The sequence below is a fragment of the Haliotis rubra genome, unplaced genomic scaffold, assembly GCF_003918875.1.
Source record: "Haliotis rubra isolate DU_JTF1 unplaced genomic scaffold, ASM391887v1 Scf99, whole genome shotgun sequence".
Taxonomy (NCBI): Eukaryota; Metazoa; Mollusca; class Gastropoda; order Lepetellida; family Haliotidae; genus Haliotis; species Haliotis rubra.
In genome coordinates, this window is record NW_025767734.1 from 461,943 (window position 1) to 487,323 (window position 25,381).

The 25,381-nt window shown below is 40.0% G+C and overlaps 2 protein-coding genes across 2 annotated transcripts; one reads left to right on the plus strand and one right to left on the minus strand.

Moving 5' to 3' along the window:
* Window positions 1–1,221: 1,221 nt before the first annotated feature.
* LOC124265674 (synaptotagmin-4-like) lies at window positions 1,222–6,770 on the minus strand. Its single transcript, XM_046700475.1, has 4 exons — window positions 6,764–6,770; window positions 5,122–5,936; window positions 2,064–2,208; window positions 1,222–1,609 (listed from the first exon to the last, which is right to left on the minus strand). Exons 1-4 carry the CDS (start codon window positions 6,768–6,770, stop codon window positions 1,296–1,298), a joined length of 1,281 nt encoding a protein of 426 aa, XP_046556431.1. The 3' UTR covers window positions 1,222–1,295.
* Window positions 6,771–12,126: 5,356 nt separating this feature from the next.
* On the plus strand, window positions 12,127–17,119 carry LOC124265714 (protein fem-1 homolog C-like). Its single transcript, XM_046700518.1, has 2 exons — window positions 12,127–12,816; window positions 13,644–17,119. Exons 1-2 carry the CDS (start codon window positions 12,273–12,275, stop codon window positions 14,987–14,989), a joined length of 1,890 nt encoding a protein of 629 aa, XP_046556474.1. The 5' UTR covers window positions 12,127–12,272; the 3' UTR covers window positions 14,990–17,119.
* Window positions 17,120–25,381: the final 8,262 nt, after the last annotated feature.

Genomic DNA, 25,381 nt, shown 5'->3' on the forward strand with positions numbered 1-25,381 from the left:
TTATCTCACATGACCATGTTAATGGTGTTCACGGGTCATTACTGAATAATGACTGATTTTGTGAGGCACAAGACCGTTCGTTGAGGAGGTTAGGGATCTGAGGTGGAGAATGAATAAATGATACCGTGAAGACATAAGTCTATTTCTCTGTACATTATTTTGGGAGGAGGGGTCATGTTACGTGTATATTATTGGGTACTTTTTAACGAAATCACCGGTAGACTTGTACAAACTGCGCGTACTGTTGTACAAATTAAATGGTAAATTGTTCCACCTAGTTATAATTTCGATTTCTTCCATTTTAATTGACCAAATCTGTTAAACTCAACTAGATATGAAAGCAAGCATGCTCCAGACTTTTACAACTTAGCTGAATGCGTTGTTGACACACCAAAATCAACTTGGGGTGAATCTGGGATTCGAACCCACAGTAAGGATTATGTTACAGGTTGATCTATGATACAGATCCACCCTAGGAGCTGTAGGGCATGAGATGACTTGACAGCTCACGGTGTGGTCGGGGAGCTTGAAATACGTGACGGGGTGGTAGAGAACGGTCCTCTTTCCGAACACTTGTAAAAAGAAGACATGGTAATTTGCGAAAAAGTGGATTTATTTCACACCACTTGTGTGTAACAGCTTACGATATATATCAGCAATAGCCATAAATACATTTTCTGTTTATCTTTTCAACCGTGAGTCCCAGTTTCTGTACTGTACACATCCTCGATAATCTCCAGGGTATACGTTACGATAATTTCTCCACTATACCCTGGATGCATCTACGGCTCGGCCCCATGATTATATTACCTCCCTTGGTTGGCTCTTTATCCAATCAGGTGTCTACGCTGGGAAGTTGAGCGTACCATTCACAACTGGTAACCGATATCTAACCGATTAAACTTGTCAACACAATAATATATTGTTGCAGATACTCTGAAAGAAGGAGTTCTTGCAAATATGTTTTTAAGGTTTCAGACCTGTCAATTTGTCTGTATGGTTTCCCCCCAAATCTGAGTCGCACTGCGAACAAACTTTTGCGGCTGCGACCGCTACTTTTGTTGACACTGGAAAAGCTCTGTTAAAACGGCGGCTTATTTGATTGGCTACTGTGAGAATGCGGAGCCAGCAAAGGGAGGTAATAAATTCATTGGGCCGTAGATGTATCCAGGGTATAGTGGAGAGATATCGTAACGTATACCCGGGAGATTATCGAGGATGTACTGTACAGTATTGCATTAGAAATGAAGTGATTCTTTAACAGTGGAAACAGTGCCTCGGTTACTGCAACCCAACTACTGAAATTTGAAAACAGGCATCAAGTTATGCCACCTGTCGATTTCCTTCCCATGAGGTTTCATGATTTCTTCCCAATGACTGAGCCCAGTGCCCGACATTTCCGGGCCTATTGTCACGTGACCAACTACGCCATCTTTGTATCGCCTTCCTCTCATAATGACAAACTCTATGGATAGATCGGTAATTTCACTTCTAGGCGTGTCAAACAGGAAGGGCTGGTTCCATATTGGGGAGTATCCGGTCTGTGTGGAGGTCTCTCTGTGGTCGATGACAGTGTCGTCCTTCCGCAGGTTGACTATGACGTAATGCGCTGAAACAGACAAACCAAACTATAATTCACTGGTTTGAATCCAAGAATCGTAAAAGTCAGTTATGTGTTGGCGACAACTTAAATTTTCCTCCTCCCTCAACCAGTATACAAACTCACTCACTTCGCCAAAAGCGTGTTATTCATATCGTACCAAACCCACATCAGGGAGAACGGAAGACGTGTTGTAGATTATACCTGCCCACATGTTGTAGATCAACCGAACAGATCAAATAACATACATGCCTATGGTTAAATATGACGTCTTAATCAGAGGCGGATCCAGGCTTCCTTTCAAGAGAAATATAATTCCGAGAAACTGGTGTAAAACAGTTTTCCTCTGCTTTCACTTGAAATATTTAAATCTTTCATTAAACATGTTCTGTGCAATATTGTAATATTACTGTGACTGTATAGCCAGGCTCCCCGAGCACAGACCACGAGTTTGACTTCTCACCTGGGTGCCCCAGAAGTTTGTCAGAATGAGGCAGGTTGCTGGCTTTGCGGACAAGGACCTTGATGCGGTTGGCCAGCTGCTGGTACTGCAGCAGCACAAACAACTCCCCCATATTCTCGAACAAGTACTTCTCCGACGTGGATTGCTGCAACGAATTAAACATGGTGACAACCAAGTGAACCATAGACTGTCAGCATAAAAAGACGACCACGATATACAAATCCATTAACATATAAGACGACCAAGACACACAAATCCATTAAGAATCCTATGTTTATTTGTCGGCAGAGGGTACTTGCAAGCTACCCTGACCCATACTCCTGATTGAGAACATGTGCGTGTATAGGGTAGGTGAACAACTGCATGTGTTTGTGTAGGGTAGGTGAACAACTGCATGTGTTTGTGTAGGGTAGGTGAACAACTGCATGTGTTGGTGTAGGGTAGGTTAACAACTGCATGTGTATGTGTACGGTGGGTTAACCGCTGCATGTGAAGGGTAGGTGAACTACTGTATGTGTTTGTGTAGGGTAGGTGAACCACTGCATATGTAGGGTAGGAGAACCACTGCATGTGAAGGGTAGGTGGACCACTGCATGTGTTTGTGTAGGGTAGGTGAACCACTGCATGTGTAGGGTAGGTGAACCACTGCATGTGAAGGGTAGGTGGACCACTGCATGTGTTTGTGTAGGGTAGGTGATCCACTGCATGTGAAGGGTAGGTGAACCACTGCATGTGAACGGTAGGTGAACCACTGCATGTGAAGGGTAGGTGGACCACTGCATGTGTTTGTGTAGGGTAGTTGATCCACTGCATATGTAGGGTAGGTGAACCACTGCATGTGAAGGGTAGGTGAACCACTGCATGTGTAGGGTAGGTGAACCACTGCATGTGTTTGTGTAGGATAGTTGAACCACTGCATGTGAAGGGTATGTGAACCACTGCATGTGAAGGGTAGGTGATCCACTGCATGTGTTTGTGTAGAGTAGGTGAACCACTGCATGTGAAGGGTAGGTGAACCACTGCATGTGTTTGTGTAGGGTAGGTGAACCACTGCTTGTGAAGGGTAGGTGAACCACTGAATGTGAGGGGTCGGTGAACCACTGCATGTGAAGGGTAGGTGAACCACTGCATGTGTTTGTGTAGGGTAAGTGAACCACTGCATGTGAAGGGTAGGTGAACCACTGCATGTGAAGGGTAGGTGAACCACTGCATGTGAAGGGTAGGTGATCCACTGCATGTGTTTGTGTAGGGTAGGTGATCCACTGCATGTGTTTGTGTAGGGTAGGTGAACCACTGCATGTGTAGGGTAGGTGACCACTGCATGTGTAGGGTAGGTGATCCACTGCATGTGTATGTGTACGGTGGGTGAACCACTGCATGTGTTTATGTAAGATAGGTGAACCACTGCATGTGAAGTGTAGGTGAACCACTGCATGTGAAGGGTAGGTGATCCACTGCATGTGAAGGGTAGGTGATCCACTGCATGTGTTTGTGTAGGGTAGGTGAACCACTTCATGTGTAGGGTAGGTGAACCACTGCATGTGTTTGTGTAGGGTAGGTGAACCACTGCATGTGAAGGGTAGGTGAACCACTGCATGTATTTGTGTAGGGTAGTTGAACCACTGCATGTGAAGGGTAGGTGAACAACTGCATGTGAAGAGTAGGTGAATCACTGCATGTGAAAGGTAGGCGAACCACTGCATGTGTATGTGTACAGTAGGTGAACCACTGAGCTGCACGGAATGTGTACATGAAGGGAGCAGCCTGACATCATCACCCATTTGATCGTGATTCATGAACGCACGTGTTGTCAGAATTGTTCTCTAAAGTAGCTATAAATGTCATTCCTTTATAGGCAACATTCCAGGTAGTGAAATATATAACAGATGTATCAAGCAGAACTGTTAATCCTCGCAGCTGAATGGATAAGTGAAATTGAGTGCAGATTTTCCATTGGTAATAAAATGTTTGCCTAATGACTGCATCTAAATGTTATGAATACTACCTTTGTGGGGCGCCCTGTCTTATTTAGCCGTTGCCTGGGAAACACGCATTTAACAACTCCAATGGTGCAACTAAAAATATTTTCAGACTAAGTTTACTAACCTATTAGAGTTGGGATTGTTCGCAAAGTAGGTTTTCATACATTTAATTTACATCTTAACGTCGCGGTTTGTTTGGGTTTTTAGTTGAGTGATCTCAGACTAAAGCAGTAAAACCGCCTTCAACCTTTGACCTGACTGTGCAAAAGTCCCGAAATAATTCCATGTGTACGTTTCCTGCTGTAGCGATTCATTAACTTACCCCAAGTTCAGCCTGTTTAATTAAATACCTGTGTCGCCAGGCGGGATATCGTTATAAACGCTGGAATGTTAGACTTCAGTGTAACTAAAACGTAGAGATAGATTTTATTAAGACTCCTCGGTACATAGTCTCTCAGGTCTCAACGACCCCGATAAGACGAAACGCCTGGGTTTGTTGAGTGTTCATAAGTAAGATAACCTATGCAATATATATTTCTAAGCCCTTGCCCTATGTGACTAACCGCTGTACCCATTTTATGTAATAACGATTTTGTAATTTTGTAATGCATTGGTCAACCTATACATTGTACAGACCTTTAATATGACTTCAGTTTAATTGTTACGTATGTCACTTCGAAAGGCATGAGACTGATTGCATAATGTGTTACGCTGTACTCAGTAGCAGTGATCAAGCTATATTGCGGTGGCCTGTAAAGAAATAAATGATTGTCACATCGGGACCATCCGAAATACGTGGATAATAGCATTCATGAGCAACAATTGTAGCCACAGTATCCTCTCTAGTTGGTCTTACACTGCCTTGTGTTAACGCCACATTTATCCTATTCCAGCTATATGACGGCTGGGGACGCAACAGATGGGCTTCACAAAGTGTACCTTCATGGTGGTTAAGGTGATGGTTAAAGTGCGGGAGGGGGTCGAACCCGGGATTATGGCGTGTCCAGCGACCGCATTAACCACTAGCCTACTTAAGCCTCTTGCTTGGATTAATTGTTTGTAGTTGTGCTACTTACCCTCTTCAGTTGTTTCCGCTCTATCTTCATGTCGAACTGCATCAACCGTTGCGGGGTCCAGGTCACGTCACTTCCTTTCAAATACACTTGCCCAACAAAGGCGTCTTTGCTAGACTTTTTCAGCTTCTTCGAGTACAAAGTAATTTTGAGTGTTGATTTTTCAAGAACTTCGATGGAAACATCCCTAAACTTGAATGTTTCTTGAAACTCCGCGCTCTCCTCTGTAGAAACAATGAGTTTACTTTCCACGCCCTCTGTGCGGTATGGATACAGGTGAGCTACAGCGTACACTGCCCTACCTCTGTACTTGAAAGGCAAAGACGACACTAGTTGAAGGACAACCGTCAACGTCGACCTTTCCTTGACATATTCAGCACTGAAATGTAGCGTGGTATTGAAAGTTTCCAAACCAAGGTTGAGGCTTGCTAGAGATTGGGACCGACATTGCCATCTCGACGCCCCGATGCTGGCGTCATCTGAGCAGCTGGGAATATCATCCCAACTTCTTACGTGTGTCAGTTCTTGACTGGCGTCACCCGCCACTGACAGTCCTGACCAGTGGTCAATTTGGGGCTTCTGACTGACAAGGTCAAGGCAGCTGTACGTGTTCACTTCCGGTTCATCCGACCCCAACATTTGTTCTTTCACTGTACTTGCTATGAAGGGGTCAGGAAGTTCAATAATTTCCGGGACGTCATGCAGCTTTTGCTTTTTCTTTAAGTATCTTCGTATGACATAGATGCAAAACAAACACGTCATGATGAGGAAGGCCAGGCCGAGAGCAGACGACACTCCTAGAACAACTTGCAGTATTTCTGAAAATAATGGAAACAGATATAAATTTCAATAATTATATCTATGCATGTAAGTAATGTGAACAGCATACGAGACACGATCGGGTTAGAAATGGTCATCAGCAAACCATGTATATCGTAAAGGCCACTGACTGGATCAGGCGGTAAGGCTCGCCGACTTGGTTGATGCATGTCATCGTATGCCAACTGTGTAGATCGACTCTCATTATGTTGATCACATGATTGTTAGGTCAATCGATTATCACCATTCGAATTTAGCTGGATTATTGCTGTGTGCGGCGTAAAACAACAAACAACCAGATGCACTTGCAAAAATCAAAACGCAGCTCCAACCGCCGAAAGTGTACATCAATGTAGGACTGACTGACTGAGTTTGGTTTTACGCCGCTTTTAGCAATATTCCAGCAACATCACGGCGGGGGACACCAGAAATGGGCTTCACACATTTTACCCATGTGGGGATTCGAACCAGGGTCTTCGGCTTGCAAAATTCAAACTTTAACCACCAACCGCCACCGTGTACATCAATGTAGGAGCTCTCCTTGAAAACTACTAGTTTATGTTCAAGAGTTATGAACTTAACATCACCCTCGGAAAAGTTAGTGTAGCCTTGTAGAAATGGTGTTTGCTTGTTGTAACCAGGGAAACATTTGCTCGTCATACCAAAACCCAAATTTTATTCTCCAAATGAATTTATATTTAGAAGTCTGTTTGGTCTGTATATATCGTCAAAAGCTGTATTGTCGGCTAAAACCGGTGTAAACCCAACGCTCGGATTGTAGGTTACTGCACGTTTTACTTTGATCACAAGTGTATCGGAAACTTACTTGACATCATGGGATTCTCAAACACCGTTTGGTTTTCTACGGCATGTCTAGATTCTCGCGAAACCTCTCTCCCTGAAAAAGTACATGGTATTAAAACCAAAACAACCAGAGGGATAAACTCCACCCTCAAAGAAAGGAAAAGACTGGTGCAAACCCCATTGATAAATGAATAATTTTCGCTTTTAAATACTTGAAATCTCAGAATACCCAGAAAAAGATTAGTAGTAAGTTGTTGTAAGGGGTACTTGTACGCAATAGGAGTACCAAGAAAGTTTTATGTGTCAATACTATAATAAAACATATGCCATACACATACTACCCAAATAAGTTAAAGAGCGCCCAGGACATATTAACTAGTCATGTTTAAACAAACCGACTGTGTTGTAACTTCTTTTGAGTAGTATAACTGATCAACGTGGGACAAACTCTACGAAGCCTTCTCGCAATACCACGAATCGAACACACTGCGATCGGCGACAGACCACGCCCACCTAGGCAAGGGATATGTTTGCGATCCTCGTGAAGCTTGCGTTCCGGCATGTGCGGTTCACAATACTCTCCATGTTGATCAGTGCCCTCATACACCCAATCAGATCCAGAGATATCCGAGTGTGGCTGAAGAAGATGAGATCTCTACTGTCGATAACGAAGACAGGCCTTCTTGCTGTCACCAGTCCGTTCCAGCTACTGTGATGTGTCCAGGGTGAGGTAATCGCACATCTATTCATTGCATTGCGCGGAACAACTGATCGATGTGCATAACGAATGACCTAATCATGATCTTCCCGTGGGAATCAGGCAATGAGCAGATAAAAAAGATAAAAGGGGTTTGTGAACTTATCCTGAGACTATTGCATTTCTTCAGATTTCGTTAAAGGGATATGTGCTTGGTAGTTGTGGTAGGAGAAATAAGATTAGTTTGTTTTAATTTTCATTAAAAAGTTGAAATAACATATATCTTGCATAACCTTGCATTTATCTTCATGTGAAATGGAGGAAATAAAGTATATCTATCTATCTATCTATCTATCTATCTATCTATCTATCTATCAGTGTCATCAAAATTCTATAATCATCACATCATTGAATAATTCAGTCGCTGAAAAAAGTTTTCTTAACAAAATGATTGGGTACCCTTACATGCTCCCAGGAGGAGCTACCATAGAGCTCACAGGCAGACAACGTTCTGGGGATAACTCCATGTCTGAATGTCTCACCTTGGTGCTGACAACAGCTGACAACAGATACAAAATATAATATTACCTGAAATATTTGAAGATTTTTCCATTTTCAAAAGAGCCACAATGTCGCCATCATCACAGTTCGACCTTCTCCGGGGTGAAACAACTTGGCAGCTGTCTCCAGCGACGGAGCTCTCACGGTGACCCCACACCTTGACGGACCGAGATGCTGTATGTGGGTATTTAACAGGCTATAAAAGGCGGTGTGTTATCTTAATTCTCAGTGAGCCTGTATATAGACGATCAATAATCTTGAACTGTTGAATGGCGACCTGGAAGGGGGTGGGGCGGTGGGGGTGGGGGCGAGATAATAACTCTTAAACGTTAATAAAGATGACGTTTTATTACACTCTACTGACAGGCTTGCGTTCACTCGATAACCACGTACTTAGAATATCATTTTAACTTCATCATTTTATCTTATGCACCGTTTTGGACTTGTGTCATTTATTCATGAGTTGTTCGGAGCTCCGGTATTGAAAATCATGACTGATATCGGACATGTTTTGTTTCTATTTAATGGTTCATCTGATAACATACCATTTTATTACAAAACAAATTCAGTGGAGTAGTCTAGTGGCTGTATCGTCCGCTCGTCATGCCGAAGGTCTGGGTTCGATTCTAAACATGGGATCAGTATATGAAACCGCGATATAACTGGAATATTGCAAGACCGCAACCATGTGACTATACTGATGAAACTTTATTACATCCCAAGAACGCACCCTATAAAAATTGTCATGGTGTTTACTTACTTGTCAAGTTTTTAAGCAGATTGAAGTCAGTGTGTTGTTTGCAATATTGACTAAACGCCATAAGTCATAATTAATCCCAACAAATCAATATGCCATGGGTTTTTTATGCGTGCTCGAATTCATTTGGCTGTTCAGTATATCCAAGCATGCAGCAAATCAATACTGATATGTGACAAACATGACTTTCGTTAATAATTTTACCTTCATTCATAAAGGTCGATAAGCAACAGGGAAGGAAGTGTGGCGATAGCGTGGTAATGTAATAACGCACTTGAAGACATCTCTGTTTGTTGCAGAGTTACCTCCCATCTGTTACGCAAGCTGTCAAGGAAGAGTGAGGTATAATCGTCAAGAAGTAAAGATATGATTGTAACGAGATAGGAGCCGGTATCTTGACCAGGTGCACCAAACATGAAGCTGAATGCAAGCGCACCCCATCGTATGCTCGTATTTTGCTGGCACATTTGGTTTGTCATTTTAAACATAAACGTACAAATGAATCTATATAACGGGTCAGGTATCCGGATCAGCAAGTTATCATAACAGAAGCTATCTTTGTTTAACGGTAACACAATTAGGGTTTTTATTAATGACAACTTTTTCCAAAATAAGGTACTTAGTGATGAACAACGAAAAACTGCCAGTCACTTAAGTATCGTCACCAAGCTGGTGTCTGCTTATCTGCTATTTAGGTGTGATCAGTGTATTAATGTTTTCGGAACTACCGAGTAAACATTATTGAATAGTGGAATATATTTAACTGTTGAGAACATTCTCGTTTTATCTTCCTGACGGATATGCTAAGAACAACATTTCTTTCTGTGCTTCTCATCGCCCGAAAGTTAAAAAGGTTATTTTCTTATTTCTCCCGGTACAGGCCCTACCGTCTGCTCATTCATTTGCTTCCTTCTTGTGTCAGTGCAAGGATAAAGGCTGTAGATAGAGCACAAGTGAAACTCCTCAAGAAGGCTAAGCTAGGCATTGACATTCTTCTGTCTTTACATTTTATTTATAAATACAGTATCGTGTATTACAGGTTTCTAACTTTGTGACAATAACATCGGATTCAATTATCTATGTTGATGTTCTCTGTTGATGTTCTTTATCATTCTCTACTCCCTTTGTTTTCGGCGCAGTCTGTGTTGTACAAAATCAGCAAATTTTACACCAAATGATTTTGCTGTACGAATATGTACGTGTGCGGTTTTTTCATTTACTGAATACCAACGAAAACAGAATAAAATAGGTCTTTCTTCTTTTCAGATGCAGATTTGTCTGTAACTAATAAACACCCAACATAAAGGAGAATCAAAGTTACAGATGTTTTTGTCTTCTTTTCTAAAGTAGATATGAACGAATTAAGATATTTTAATTCTTAATAATTTTATTTTATTTTACACCGACAGACCGACCTAACTTTAGGTCATAGTGGCTTCGTGAAACATCAAGAATTCTGTTTTGACACATATCCAAAGGGAAGTAACTCTTGCCACTGAACGTACGATCCAATTGGCACACATTTTTTTTCACATTTTAATTTTTCAACCCCGAACACCATATTTGATCACGTTAAAACATTTCATTTTTTAAATCGATTTTTTGTAAATCAGTTTTTATTATGTCAAACACGAAATCCGATCAGTTGTAAGAGGAACTACATAACCCAAATTGTTAACCAAAAAAAATGACACTTCTGTTACAACATACATGATGTACAAAAACAAACTCTGGTCAAATATGTCAATATTGTAAAATACCAGGGGCCTAGCCACCATTATGATTGCTTCTAAAAAGATTTGCAAGCCCTCAATACTATCAAACTATAAATCTTTCAACCTATTGGGCTTACATGAAAACATTGGCTTGCTACGCGCCTGTAAAATACTTCCATTATTCAGCTGAAACGCTGTAATCTATAGACACTGTTGAAGGAGTCCGTCAAACCTGCTGACTCACTACTCTTAGTAACCTACAGTTGGCTGTTCCAGGTCACGGGAAGACCCCAGCAGTCATTACTCTGACGTCATCATCTGTTATCAGATTCTCGTGTAGCCGAGTACCACATACCAGCTGTTGTTCAGACTTGCACTGTCACAGTTTAATATTCACTTAGGGACCATTCATAATTTATGTGAATGTGATTGACCCGCCCTAAATTGTATGAACAGAGTAAGTGACAGATCATCCCCCACCACCCCCACCCCGCATGTGATATACAAATTCAGTGACACCCCCTCCCCTTCCTATAATATATTAAATATATTAAACATAACCACCCCACCCCACCCGTACATGTGTACAAAATTGATGACATCCCCATCCCCAGAACGAACCCACCCACCCCTTAAATAATCACCACCACAGGGACGGAAACAGCTTTTTTGAGAAGGTGGGGGTGCACACTCTTGAGAAAGAGGCTTGTGCTAGTGCTCATTGTTAATCGTTTTTCACAACAGTTTCAATGGTGATGTAATAAACTTTCAGGATAAACAGGGATGGTCTCTCTCTCTCTCTCTCTCTCTCTCTCTCTCTCTCTCTCTCTCTCTCTCTCTCTCTCTCTCTCTCTCTCTCTCTCTCTCTCTCTCTCTCTCTCTCTCTCTTTCTCTCGTCTTCATCTTGGGTGAATGCTTTTCTTTATATAAAAATGATTACAGGAGCATTTTAATACCACAGTGTAAGTTATCATTGTCGCATGTAAACAAATCAAGTTTCACACTGCCAACCTCACAGTAGGAACAGACTTACTCTAACCCGACAGTCACTAGCACAAGCCTTTGAAAAGTTTTTTTCAGTTCCAGATTATTATTGACAGACCGTGTGATATATACATGGTGCATAAGACTGTCCATGGTGATGACTCCTAGGTTATCGGCCTTGATTGAATAAAATACGTTACATCAAGTCAGCTCAAAATATTTTAGGAGAAAATTCACAATGTGTGCACAGATATAAAAAAACCAAAACAACATTTTACGTGATGCAAGTTTAGCTGGCAGAAGTGACACCCTTAGTTAACCTATATCAGTTGCATTTCCCATTATTATACATAGTTCTGAAGTATTGCATTGCAAATACCAGTCCATAGTTTTGCGAAGAAAACGTGTCTGTGGTACTTTCTACTGATTGGATAGTGGATGCATTACACATGCGCCATTTCAGATTCTTGATAACTTTACTCTTTTAGTGATGACATCACCAACATCTATATGTTCGCTTTCGGAAAAACAATATTCTCGGTCCCATTTCTTTTTTTTCTTATTTATTTGTTTATATAATAACCGGTCAAAAACAATTTCTAGCGGCTGTGCGTCAGGGACAAACATTAGAGTGACCTCCCTTTGTTTCCTCCCGACACCTAGCGGCCAAATATTACATCCTCCATGTTGAAATGTCTGACAAGTGTCAGCAAATACACCTTTAACCGATGTCCGTTTTGTCAACCAGGATGACCTTAATTATCAAATGAAACTATGCTGAGTCTGTGGCAACCCGGACGGAGGGACAACAGTACAGATGGAGTACCGTAGTGTCGTCTACAACGCAGCTCGAGACGGCAAACTCGGCCGTCTTCGGATATATCTTGACCGAAAAACTAAAGACGAGGTGTCAAAATTAATCCATGCAAAAACAAATGGGGCAACTCCTCTGATAATGGCTTGTCGTAATGGTCATCTTGAAGTTGTAAAGTACCTAGTTGAATCATGTACCGCAGACATAGAACAAGTTGGGTCTGTCACTTTCGATGGAGAGACGATTGAGGGTGCCCCTCCCCTTTGGTGTGCTGCAGCAGCGGGCCACTTGGGGGTGGTGATGTTTCTTGTTGAGAAAGGAGCGGGGGTCAATAAGACAACATACACAAACTCTACTCCTCTCAGAGCTGCATGTTTTGATGGACATTTTGAGATTGTGAAGTATCTGGTTAAGCATGATGCTGACATTGAAATCGCCAATCGCCATGGCCACACATGTTTGATGATATCCTGCTATAAGGGACACAAGGAAATAGCTGAATACCTCTTGCAACTTAATGCAGATGTCAATAGAAAGAGTGTTAAAGGTAATGTTGCCATTTGATTATAAGAAAGTCTGATTTGGTTTACTGAAACTAACTTCTTATTCGTTGAGGTTTGAACATGGCAGAGAGCCAGTACACAGAATGCAATTTTAAAAGCACTTATTTTGACAGGCATTAGTAAATTTAGTACAATGAGACGTTTCAACCTTAGTTTTTCTATGTTATACTTATTAGCTTTCACTTCAAGGCTTTTTTAATAATGTTTTAATACATGTCCATTCTATAAACATTATTTTTAAAAATATTTTGGTGCCCATATATAACCATAGTGAACCATTAGTGTACATCTGTAGACACTGCCCCTGTAATTCATCTAAACTCAAAAACTATTCTGTGTGAGAAAATAATCAATCCTAACAGCATGGACATGCCTAAGTATGCCTGTAGGATGATTAGCATGATCTATAGTGAACCAAAGTGGTTCTTTCAAGGTACTTTGTTGGCCTTCACAAATAATTAAGGAGTGAACATAAAGTAATAAGGTTGGCATTGCTATTTACTGAAAATACAAACAAGTGAAAAAATCCCTTCAGGTACCAGATAAGAAAATGTCTACAACAAAGGTGTCATCTGTGTTTTGTTTGCTTAGTTCATGCTTGCATATGTACAGGCGACTATGATAATTATGATGTGGCACTTTTATTGTGGCATTGCACAAATACAGTTGTGTTAGTATTTGCCTTATTATTTTGATGTAAGTACCAATGATTCAGATTGTTTTTGATGTTAAATCATGCTGATAGGAATTCATATTTGTGACATTTAAAATTGATATTTCAGAAACTGTCAGATTCTTTGTTATGTTTCAGGTAATACTGCTCTTCATGACTGTGCAGAGTCAGGTAGCTTGGAAATCATGAAGTTGCTTTTAAAACATTTGGCTCGGATGGAGAAGGATGCTTATGGGATGACACCTCTCCTGGCTGCTGCAGTTGCAGGATTCACCAAGATTGTTGAGTTTCTTATAGACAGGCGAGAGTGTTCTCGTGAACAGAAAATTGATGCCCTGGAACTGCTTGGTGCTACTTATGTAGACAAGAAGAGGGATATGATGGGTGCTATTCACATGTGGCGACAAGCAATGGAGGAGAGATACAAGGAAAGGAATCGTCCAATCTTGAAGCCAGAGACAGCATCACCTATAGCAGCATATGAAAATGCTGTAGAAGTGACTTCCTGTGATCAGCTGGATGATCTAATAGCTGATCCTGATGATATGAGAATGCAAGCATTATTAGTACGCGAACGTATCTTAGGCCCAGCTCATCCAGACACTTCCTATTATATCCGGTATCGTGGTGCATTGTACGCAGATATGGGTAACTTTGACCGCTGTATCATGCTATGGATGTATGCCTTAGACATGCAGCAGCAGGTCCTAGAACCCCTTAGCCCAATGACTCAAAGCAGTTTCTTATCTTTTGCGGAATTGTTTTCTTTTATGACCACAGAGTGGAGATACCGACCTCCACATCCTGTGGACTTCAAAGACATCATGAAAGTTCTTGTTCGAGCTATCCATGAACTGAAAAAGGGAAAAGAGGTGTTGATGAAGACCAATGTCGCTGACCGAGATATTACCCACTTTCATCGTCTACTTGTGATAATCATGCACCTGCTGTGCTTAGTGTGTCGCTTACAGTCTCAGCTTGAGGAGGAACAGGAGCATAGCTTCAAACAAACCGTCTATGACTTTGTGCAGTTTGATCCTCGGGGGTCTAAGGGTTATACGCCACTCCACTTGGCATGTGCGAAAGAAACAACTAATGTTGGTCGTTACCCTGTGTGCAACTTCCCAACAAATGATGTTGTGCAACTGCTGGTAGAAGTAGGATCTGATGTTAATGCTGTTGATGTTGATGGCAACTCGCCGCTTCACACTGCTGCCAGTAATGTACATACTACTCCATCAAACCGCCCATGTCGGGTAGAAATTGTTCGGACTCTACTCAAGTCTGGGGCTCACTTAGACGCTTGTAACAATGATAGAAAGACTCCCATGCAGCTGATTCGAGGAATGACAATCAACGATATTGTGTCGCCACTAAGCTTTATAAGCTTACAGTGCCTAGCTGCAAGGAAAATCATGAAGCACAGTCTGGACTATAAAGATATTGTTCCAAAGAAGTTAGAAAGTTTTATAGCAATGCACTGACAGAGTGTGTGTTTTATATCAAACAGAAACAGCAGTGCTTGCGTTGTGTTTATTTTTATGCTTGTGGCTGTAGTGGCTCCTATTTTGTTATATACTAGATATTTTCGCAAAGAGGTTTTGAGAATTTATTTTTATGGGATGAGAATGACAGTGACTGTAATTTACTTTTTCCATAGACTTGATTTACGTTGTGCCAAGAGCGTGACTAACCTTCCGTGCTCATTCAATATTATGACTCTAACCACGTCCAGTAAGGTCCCGTACATCTGTGTTTGTCCATACTGAAAACATGTTTGTGAGTGATCATGGTGATGTCATACTATATCCAGCTGTGTATTTCCATGTTGCATATATCAATAGTCCTGTTGTTAGTTGTTTTCCAAAGAAAATTCCTATGACAATTTTTTTTTCTTATTTCATTCATGGAAATGATCATTAGTATTATGTACATCTCAGATCTCCAGGAGTGATCCGCTAATTAACAGTTATTTTGCGTTAGCCATCATGCACCTGTGCAGTATCCTCTACATCTAATGGGAAGGGGCAGCATAGCGGTTTCTGTGTCTGCTTGTCATGCAGAGGACATGGGTTTGCAGGGCTCGATTTAGTGCTTTGTTACTTGCACTGGTGCAACGCAATATTACAAAGTGCAACCTAGTTAGCAGTCTAACTTGCACAAGGTGCAAGTCAATTTTTGAGAAATAAATCAACAATAAATCTAACATTATAAGCATAAATATGTCAGCTCATTTTTCTTCTAAACTTTGAATAGCTATGGCACTGAAAAATTGCTATTCATATACACTTTTCGGCTATGACAACTCTTGTAAACAGGGATCAGCTGTGTCTCTGTGTTGCTATGGTTTCATAGGTACTATATCACGGAAATATGTTCCAAAACCTCTGACGTTTTAACACACTACGTTGCAACTGGAATTTGGCTGGTGCAACTAGGTTTTATCTTAGGTTGCACCTGGTGCAAGTAGGTTAACCTTTCTTAAATCGAGCCCTGGTTTGATTATGCACACGGCCATCGCTACAATGTGAACAAAATGTGCAGTCCATGCATGATGATCCCCTGCCATGACTTGAAAAAAGATTGATAGACAGGATAACAACAGCACAATAGTTTTAAAACCTTACTCACTCAACCATTCACCAGCTGTGGCTAACCTGGCAGTGTCTAGTAATATTTTTATTTCCCTTAGCGTGTATTGTTTAATAGTCTGAGTGATGAAGTAACTATGACATGCTCAAGTAAGAGGAGGTATTGTCTTCATGTTAACATGGTTAATGAGGCACTGTAATACAGAATATAGTTTTCTCTTTGTCAGACCTTACTTTGATCACCCAAACATGGCCTGTGTACATCCAGATATCTTTCACTACTTTCCTACTTTTAAACATTATACACATGATCGATGGAATTACTTTAACACAGAACACTATGGGTGGGATGAATATTTTATTTCTTGTTTTGAAATTTCGAACTTTAGGTGGAACATTGCAGCAGCATAAAACTAAAAATATGTTTTTACTCTTTCTTTTTTTCTTGTCTCCTTGTGTCTGACTTACTTAAGTAGTATGTAACAAAACTGTTAAGGGGAATATGCATGGTGTAGGTGGAAATGAGAACACACATGTGATAGTGTGACTGTCAGTATAGGATTTCTACTATCAGTATATCATCACATTTGTCCCTGCATTATCTAATTGAATGCTAGACTATGAGCATGATAAGCTGATAAGAAGTGCCCCTATGGACAATGAAAATAGTTGGCATAATAGATATAGGGCTAAGGCTAACATTGCTACTAATTGGTCAATGCAATTATGCATTTCAGTTATTTTATTTCTCATGGTATTCAGGAATGATTAATTAAGGTTTTCTTCTGTGTATCCACATAAATAAGACTCCCAAGCAATAATTGCAGTAATTGATAAAGATCTCGTGTGGTGAGTGATTAACATGGCAGACATAGTTATGTAAATCTTGACTCAGCACCATGAAGTAAGTTTGTGAGATTTCTTGTTCAGTGGTTAGGGGACACAGGAGGCCTGTTTGTCAAAGTCACAGCATTGTGTACAGAACTATGTTGGCACCAAGCTTGTTGCTTTCTCCAAAATGGTGGGGCGGTGGGGTAGCCTAATGGTTAAAGCGTTGGCTCGTCACGCCGAAGACCCGGGTTCGAATCCCCACATGGGCACAAAGTGTGAAGCCCATTTCTGGTGTCCCCCGCCGTGATGTTGCTGGAATATTGCTAAAAGCGGCGTAAAACCAAACTCAGTCAGTCAGTCAGTCTCCAAAATGGTAAAAATCTAAGACCAGCATGACACAGGCTTTTCTCCCTCACTGTGCTGACTGCTGTGATGTAACTGTCCTACTGTTCAGCACACTTCATGTGAAGAATGGTGATAATTTTATGGATATACAACTTCTTTATTCTGTGAAAGACAATGTTTCGACATAGATTCTAATGTCGTCAAGCAAGTGAACATTTGAATCTATATCAAAACATTGCCTTTCACAGAATAAAGAAGTTGTATATCCATAAGATTATCTTATTCTTATCACCTCAACGTCTAAAATGCCCATCAAAGAAGACACTTCATGTGGTTATGTTACTATTGTTAGTGGACATTATTAACTTCAAGTAAAAGGGTATTAGTGATCATGATGAAACAGACTTGTTACCTCTTCAAATCAAGGAGGCAGAATCCCTCGACATTTTTAAGAGCGACCTCAAAACCTATCTCTTCAGGACTTTCTATAACTTGTGTGCACCCATGAAAAATCTCGCCTTTTTGCAGTGACTTCATTTTGTTTGTAGTGTCATCAGCAAGCTCTCTGTGCCTGGAGTTTGGCGCAATATAAGTGCACGTATTATTGTCAGTGTGAAACATGTCAACACCAGGTGTGATATTGTGTGTCATTACCTACCAAACTGCACAGTGCATTATTTCTGCTCCTTCAACATGATGGGTAAATCTTCCTGAAGGGTAATCTTTACACACAGCATTTATGTGATATTTTTGGAGAATATATGTTTCTTCATTTACATCTTTTACCAACCTCAAAATGGTTTATAATTGTGAGTTAACTAAGAAATATTAAGCAGATGTAAAATCATTTGGAGATTATTTCATAGTTTTTCTAATTCTGTTGTCTGTTTGTAATTCCTATGATGCCCATTTGCTTAGTGAATCTGTCCAAGTGAAGAACCTTTGACTTCAGTAGCTGGTTGGTTGTTATTGTGTGAGAAACAGTTTGGCGGATTAGACATAAATGATTTGGGAACAACTGATAATTGCACAGATAATGAAGAAATATCTTCCATATATTGTCCTCCTCTTTAGACTGAGTTGCAGGTGCATGTAACTGTTCCAATGTTGGTCGTGATGCTCTATCAGTCTAAATGAGGGGAAACTCAGGAATTATCTTGACCTGCTCAGAAGCCAGTATTCAGCCCAAATTCTGCAGCAAATGTCAGAAAATTTCCCAATTTGAACCAAACTTTCCCTTTTTCTCAAAATTTAGGACAATGATAACATACAAACCATATTTTGAACAATATGAGGATTTTTTCTCAAGTTGTCCGTCAAATGCACTGGAAACGTAAATCCATTTCACTGTGATAGTGAGGAAGTAAAGCCTGGGTTGCCCAAGTCATTCAGTGCCAGTACTTATAGCACCTAATATCTTGCACTCAACATTTAGCTGTATGCTATTTACATCATCTTGGGCATAGTTTATTACAATGTTTGTGTTCAGTGCTGCCAAGTAGGATCCTAAGTCCAGATGTACTGGCCTGGATGATCAACTAGTCACGATCTGTGTTCCATAATGACCTTGGTCTGACAGCTCCTGTCTTCATGGGATTATCTGCGAGGAATGTCTTATAAGTGACCATCATGGGAAAATTCATGTACATGTACTTCTTCAGTGCAATGTACGTCGTCATATGAGCGAAATATTCTCAAGCACAACGATAAACCCAATTTCACCTCACCTCAGAGCAATTTACATGTACTTCATATTAAGGAAGGTAAAACATGCACAGACCTACATGCAGTATCGCTACACGGTACTAAGATACATGTACTTCTTCAGAGCAATGTACTTTATTAGGAAGATAAAACATGCACAGACCTACATGCAGTATCGCTACACAGTACTAAGATACATGTACTTCTTCAGAGCAATGTACTTTATTAGGAAGATAAAACATGCACAGACCTACATGCAGTATCTGTACACCGTACTAAGATACATGTACATGCAGTATCTGTCGTACTAAGATACATGTACATGCAGTATCTGTACACCGTACTAAGATACATGTACATGCAGTATCTGTACACCGTACTAAGATACATGTACATGCAGTATCTGTACACCGTACTAAGATACATGTACATGCAGTATCTGTACACCGTACTAAGATACATGTACATGCAGTATCTGTACACTGTACTAAGATACATGTACATGCAGTTTCTGTACACCGTACTAAGATACATGTACATGCAGTATCGCTACACAGTACTAAGATACATGTACATGCAGTATCGTACACCGTACTAAGATACATGTACATGCAGTATCTGTACACCGTACTAAGATACATGTACATGCAGTATCTACACCGTACTAAGATACATGTACATGCAGTATCTGTATTTACACCATTACTAAGATACATGTACATGCAGTATCTGTACACAGTACTAAGATACATGTACATGCAGTATCTGTACACCGCACTAAGATACATGTACATGCAGTATCTGTCGTACTAAGATACATGTACATGCAGTATCTGTACACCGTACTAAGATACATGTACATGCAGTATCTGTACACCGTACTAAGATACATGTACATGCAGTATCTGTACACCGTACTAAGATACATGTACATGCAGTATCTCGTACTAAGATACATGTACATGCACCGTACACTAAGATACATGTACATGCAGTATCTGTACACCGTACTAAGATACATGTACTTCTTCAGATATCATGTACTTCTTATGGCAAGGTAAACATATGCAGGTTAAACATGCACAGGCCTATATGCAGTATCGCTACACGGTACTAAGATACATGTACATGCAGTATTTGTACACCGTACTAAGATACATGTAATGCAATGTTAAAGACCAATCACCACTGGATGGTTCAAACGTTAATTCACACATAACTGTTTGCATCAACGCTTCTCAGTCTATTCAGTCTGGCAAGAAAAAATTGTTTCTATTTAGTTACTTTTGGAAGGTATATGGCGATTATCTATGTGATAAATGGCTGGCAACCAAGGGTCAACATTTTGGGGGAACACAAAATACAGAGCTAATTGCTTTCAGGAGTCCAAGAGTTAATGTTGAATTCCCTATTGATGTAAGTACATGATAAATTGGCTGATACTGCTAAACACAACGTGAACCTGGATCTTAATATTGGTGGTGCCTTAGACTTGGTCTAATTTCTGATGTTTTCATACTGGGAGTGTGATTTTCAGTCACTGTTCATTATACCTGTGAATGATTCAGTCAAAGAAATAAGATTCTGTGATACATGAAATGGACCCTGTACATGAGGTGCAGCTGATGGAGGTGCATTGAACTGGTATGTGATATGTTCAAATCCAAAGCCTCTGCATCTATTGATTATTGTGTTACAGAAAACATGCTTTGGAGATATGTCCTTATTTATTCCATGCTTTATTAAAATTTATACCCATGGAAGCATATTGGTGTCACAGTCTAACACAAATTTACCATCTATGTAGAAGATGCTTATATCTATGTAGAAGGTACTGTACTGGTACTTCATCTGTGTAAGTCATTCTAATATGTAGGTATTTTACATGGTATTTTACTTTGGAGAAGGTTTCTTTGACTTTTGATTTTAGACTTCGGTAATGATAAATTCTCGAATAATCAACAATAGTTCCGGTTTTGTTTTGTGTACCCTGAGGCTTAATTATTAATGACTTTTTGTACTTTTAACCTTGATAAGTCTTTATTGATTTACTCTCAGAACATTAAAACAAATTGTTGATTAGAGGTTTGGGTTTTGTTAATGATGATAGTTTAACAATTTGAAATGATTTCATTAGGTTGTGTCCATACAGAAAAGGCCAAATAAAGATACACTATGAACATTCTTGTATACTTACCAGGAATCCCTCCATTGTTTGGTCTTTAAGACCAAGAAAAGACTGGAATTATTTCACTTGAGATTTTGTTACCAATATTTACATGTCATAGTCACAGACAGGGCTGAAATGAGTCAACAAAGCTTCACTACATCACAACACGCATCTGGTGAGGTCATGTATCAATACAATATCATCATATTTAATTAACAGGCTATAAAGAGAGTTTGTTTTGCAGCCTACAAGTAAATTTAGATTGCTGGCTTACCTTATAATATAATGTAACTGTCCAGCAGGATTCCTCAGTGCTGGGCCAGATGGAGATGACCAGGAAGTGGGTAGTTGTGGTTAAATGGTAGTGCAGTTTCACCAGGACTAATGAATCTCCTCTACACCCTTATAATTATTTCACCAGCGTGATTAGCATGTGCAGGAAGTAAATCCAAGTATTAACATGAAGTTTTAGGATATGTATGTGCGTGAGGTTTGACATTTAGAAGTTTTCTTCTACATTTTGCATATCTAGACTGGCCATGTGTGTTTACTGTTGGCCTGGCTGCCAGGCTGAAGGCTTGCCCTGGTTTGTGAGGGTCACTGTGTTAGCTGTCAGCTGACTCTCACTGTGTTTTCTGTACACATTTGTTACCAACATGAATGTATAACCATGATAATTGTGGAATAAAATCCAGAAAGTGTTTGTCTTTATTTTGTTTGCCAATATTTCAAATGCTTTCCTCCAGAATTTCCAGTGATGAATTAGCTAACATAGATAAAGTCACATGTGTTATAATTGGGACAATACTTTCTTAGTAAAGAACAGATTCTTGTACTTTTGTTGGGTTGAATCCCATCCAGGATTCAAACCCACAGCCTCAGAGTCAGGCACCTAATCGCCAACACACAAAGTCAGCCGCCTAACCCGCTCAGCCACCAAGACTTCCACAAAAATGGAAGTCAGACAACTGATAGTCTAGACTGCAGGCTTTGTGTATCCCTCTGATAAGTGTTAATTGGCACGGCGGAAAGCCATGATTACACAATGCCATTTAGAAAGTGGTCAAATGTAACATATGTTATATTTGGGATTACACTTTCTTAGATAAAGTCAGTATCATGGGCCATCCTCTTCTCAGAGTTCCCTGGACCTATTGTAAACAATTAGACTAATATCTCTGAATATATATAATTTTGATAGCCCTGATAGGACCTGATGTGCAAGTTCTGTTACTACTATTTGGAGTCAGGACTGCATGAGACAGACTAGTAAAGAATGTACAAGATGTAGACTGCATGTTTACTAAAGGATTACAAATAAAGATGCAAACTGCATGTTTAATCATTCCAGTAACCTAATCATTCAAGTAACCTTTTTTAACTGTAAGATGTTTAGTCAGGTTATCAACTCCTCAGGCCTCGAGAAAGCAGTGGTCCTGTTGAAGCCTGTACTACTGCTTTGGACTTAATGAAAGGCTCTTTATTATTTCAGTGAAATATTCTTTATCATACATGTGCCTCCACAAAATTTGGACAACACTGTGGTGGTTGTTAATTAGTTCATGAGAAAAGTGAATTGTTTCTCCAGGTGAACAACTCCTCAGGCCTCTAGAAAGCAGTGGTCCTGTTGAAGCCTGTACTACTGCTTTGGACTTAATGAAAGGTTCTTTATTATTTCAGTGAAATATTCTTTATCATACATGTGCCTCCACAAAGTTTGGACAACACTGTGGTGGTTGTTAATTAGTTCATGAGAAAAGTGAATTGTTTCTCCAGGGGAAGGAAGAAGATTTTGCATTGAACATTGATATTGTGAACAGTAGTCAGTTGCTATGTGAATGCAGAACATTGAAATTTGGGCCTGCATGTACACTTGTCATGATTTTATGTTAAAGAGTTTTAAAGTTTATCAATGATCAGGCATTATTTCATGGTTATTTAACGATTGACCTTATTTGTTTTGTTTATTGAAGTATGAATTTAAAAGAACAGTTGTGCACACAGTATGAATCTGGTCAGTGGATTGTTACAAGTGTTTGCACATCAACAGGGGGGCTACAGGCTTAGATCAACTTACAGTGAGATAGAGCCTGACAGTATATACAGTAGCCATATCTAGGCAGTCAACATTTAACACATGAGCAAATCAATCTTATATCTGTTGAGGACTGGCAGCTGAGAATAATGTTTAATTCAGAGAATGGAATCAAACTGACAAGGAGTGACGAGTCCCCACTGATCTATAATCATTTCAAATTGTTAAACTATCATTAACAAAACCCAAACCTCTAATCAACAATTTGTTTTAATGTTCTGAGAGTATATCAATAAAGACATATCAAGGTTAAAAGTACAAAAAGTCATTAATAATTAAGCCTCAAGGTACACAAAACAAAGCCGGAACTATTGTTGATTATTCGAGAAATTATCATTACCGAAGTCTAAAATCAATAGTCAAAGACACATTCATTTAGTGTCTTGTCATCGCTTGGTGCCAAGCTAACCATCTAGTGCCAAGCTTTAGAAGCTGGATGTCCAACACATCCCTTGACACGCGACACTTGCCGACGTGTGTGAGGACTGAGGAGTGATTGAAGCACCAATAAAATCTGCGTTAAGTACCTGCATGTCATAGGATTGATCTACTTGTGTTGAAATGTTCTATATTTCATGTTTCTTATAAACGAACATTTGATCTATATGTTGTTAAAATAAGTAAATCTGTTACTCTGATTTCCGTACATGCCGCTACACTAACGTGAAAGTTAATATGCTGGTTCGCCGCACTCAGACTAAGGAGCGGTGTGTAAATAATCAAGTCTGGACCATACAAACCAGTGATCGATATCGTGAGCATTTACCCACACAATCGGGATACGAAGACGTTCATCCAACCAAGTCACCCAGCCGTAGTATTCCTTCCACACTAGGGTAGCACGCTGTGAGATGACTGAAATACAGAAGCACGTTAAAGTCAAGTCACTCACAGTTACCACTGTTTTGACGTAGATATTAGAATAGAATAGAATAGAATAATACTTTAATGCCTTTTCAGGAAGTTGTGTTACATCAGCAGAGCTACTGACACATTAGAGAGATACCAAACATATTTACATAAATTCTTTGATTTAGGTATCTTCACATTTGTTTAAGAGAGATATGGTACTTGGAATAAAGGATGTACGGGCTCTCTTAGTTTTCACAATTGGAACTTCGTAGCGGTGGCCTGAAGGGAGGAGGTTGTATTCCGAATTTAAGTAGTGAGTACGGTCAGATATGATTTTGACAGCTTGATTCACGATTTGCCGCTCATATATTGATGATAAACATTCAAATCTGAGTCCAGCGATTTTACTTGCAGTGTTAACAATTTTGTCTATTTTAGATTTGAGATGAAGTGAGAGAGACCCGTACCAACAATGGGAGGAAAATGTTAAAATACTCTGAATAAATGCTACATAAAAAGATGACATCACAGATGGGTTAACATTAAAAGATCTCAGTTTACGCATGAGATAAAGACGTTGTTGACACTTTTTGCATAGGGCTTCAGTGTTAGAGTTCCAGTTCAGCTTAAAGTCACCCACCCTATGAGCATTTACCTTATTATATACGAAGCTTGCAAACAGCAAAAGGTTGTAAGTATGTGACAGTACGTCGTCAGTTCCCGGACACTAAATCTGGACAACTTCACATTGAGCAAGGACAGTGCATGGCGCCAGATTTATGTTGATGTCGCGCCCAACTATCTCCCAGTTTTTTGGATACGAGCTGTAAAATTGAGCATCCAGGGGCTTAGCTACCATTATATAAGAAAGCCTGATTGTTGCTAAAAAGGTTGGGCAAGCCATCAATACTATCTGAATATAAAGCTTTGCAACCTATCAGGCTTACACGTTAAAAAATGGCTTGCTACGCAGCCTTCATGAGGGAACATTGACCTGCTGGTAACCGACGATTTATTATTTTGCCTCGTACAACAAGTAGGTTCTCTGGACCATATTGAGAATCACATTGGGGTGTCTGTAGAAACAAGACCATATTTATTACTTCCTCAGCCTTGATGGGGATTGTCAAACTCTGAAACCAAGAAGTAGGACATCAATAACTAACTTTATGTGCATATCTCCAGTTTCAGATAATTACGGACCATAATAATATAACATAAAACTGTTCCTTGATGCTTGGTAACAAGCTCGAAATACCGCAGATTACTACTTTCTGTTTCATTGCCG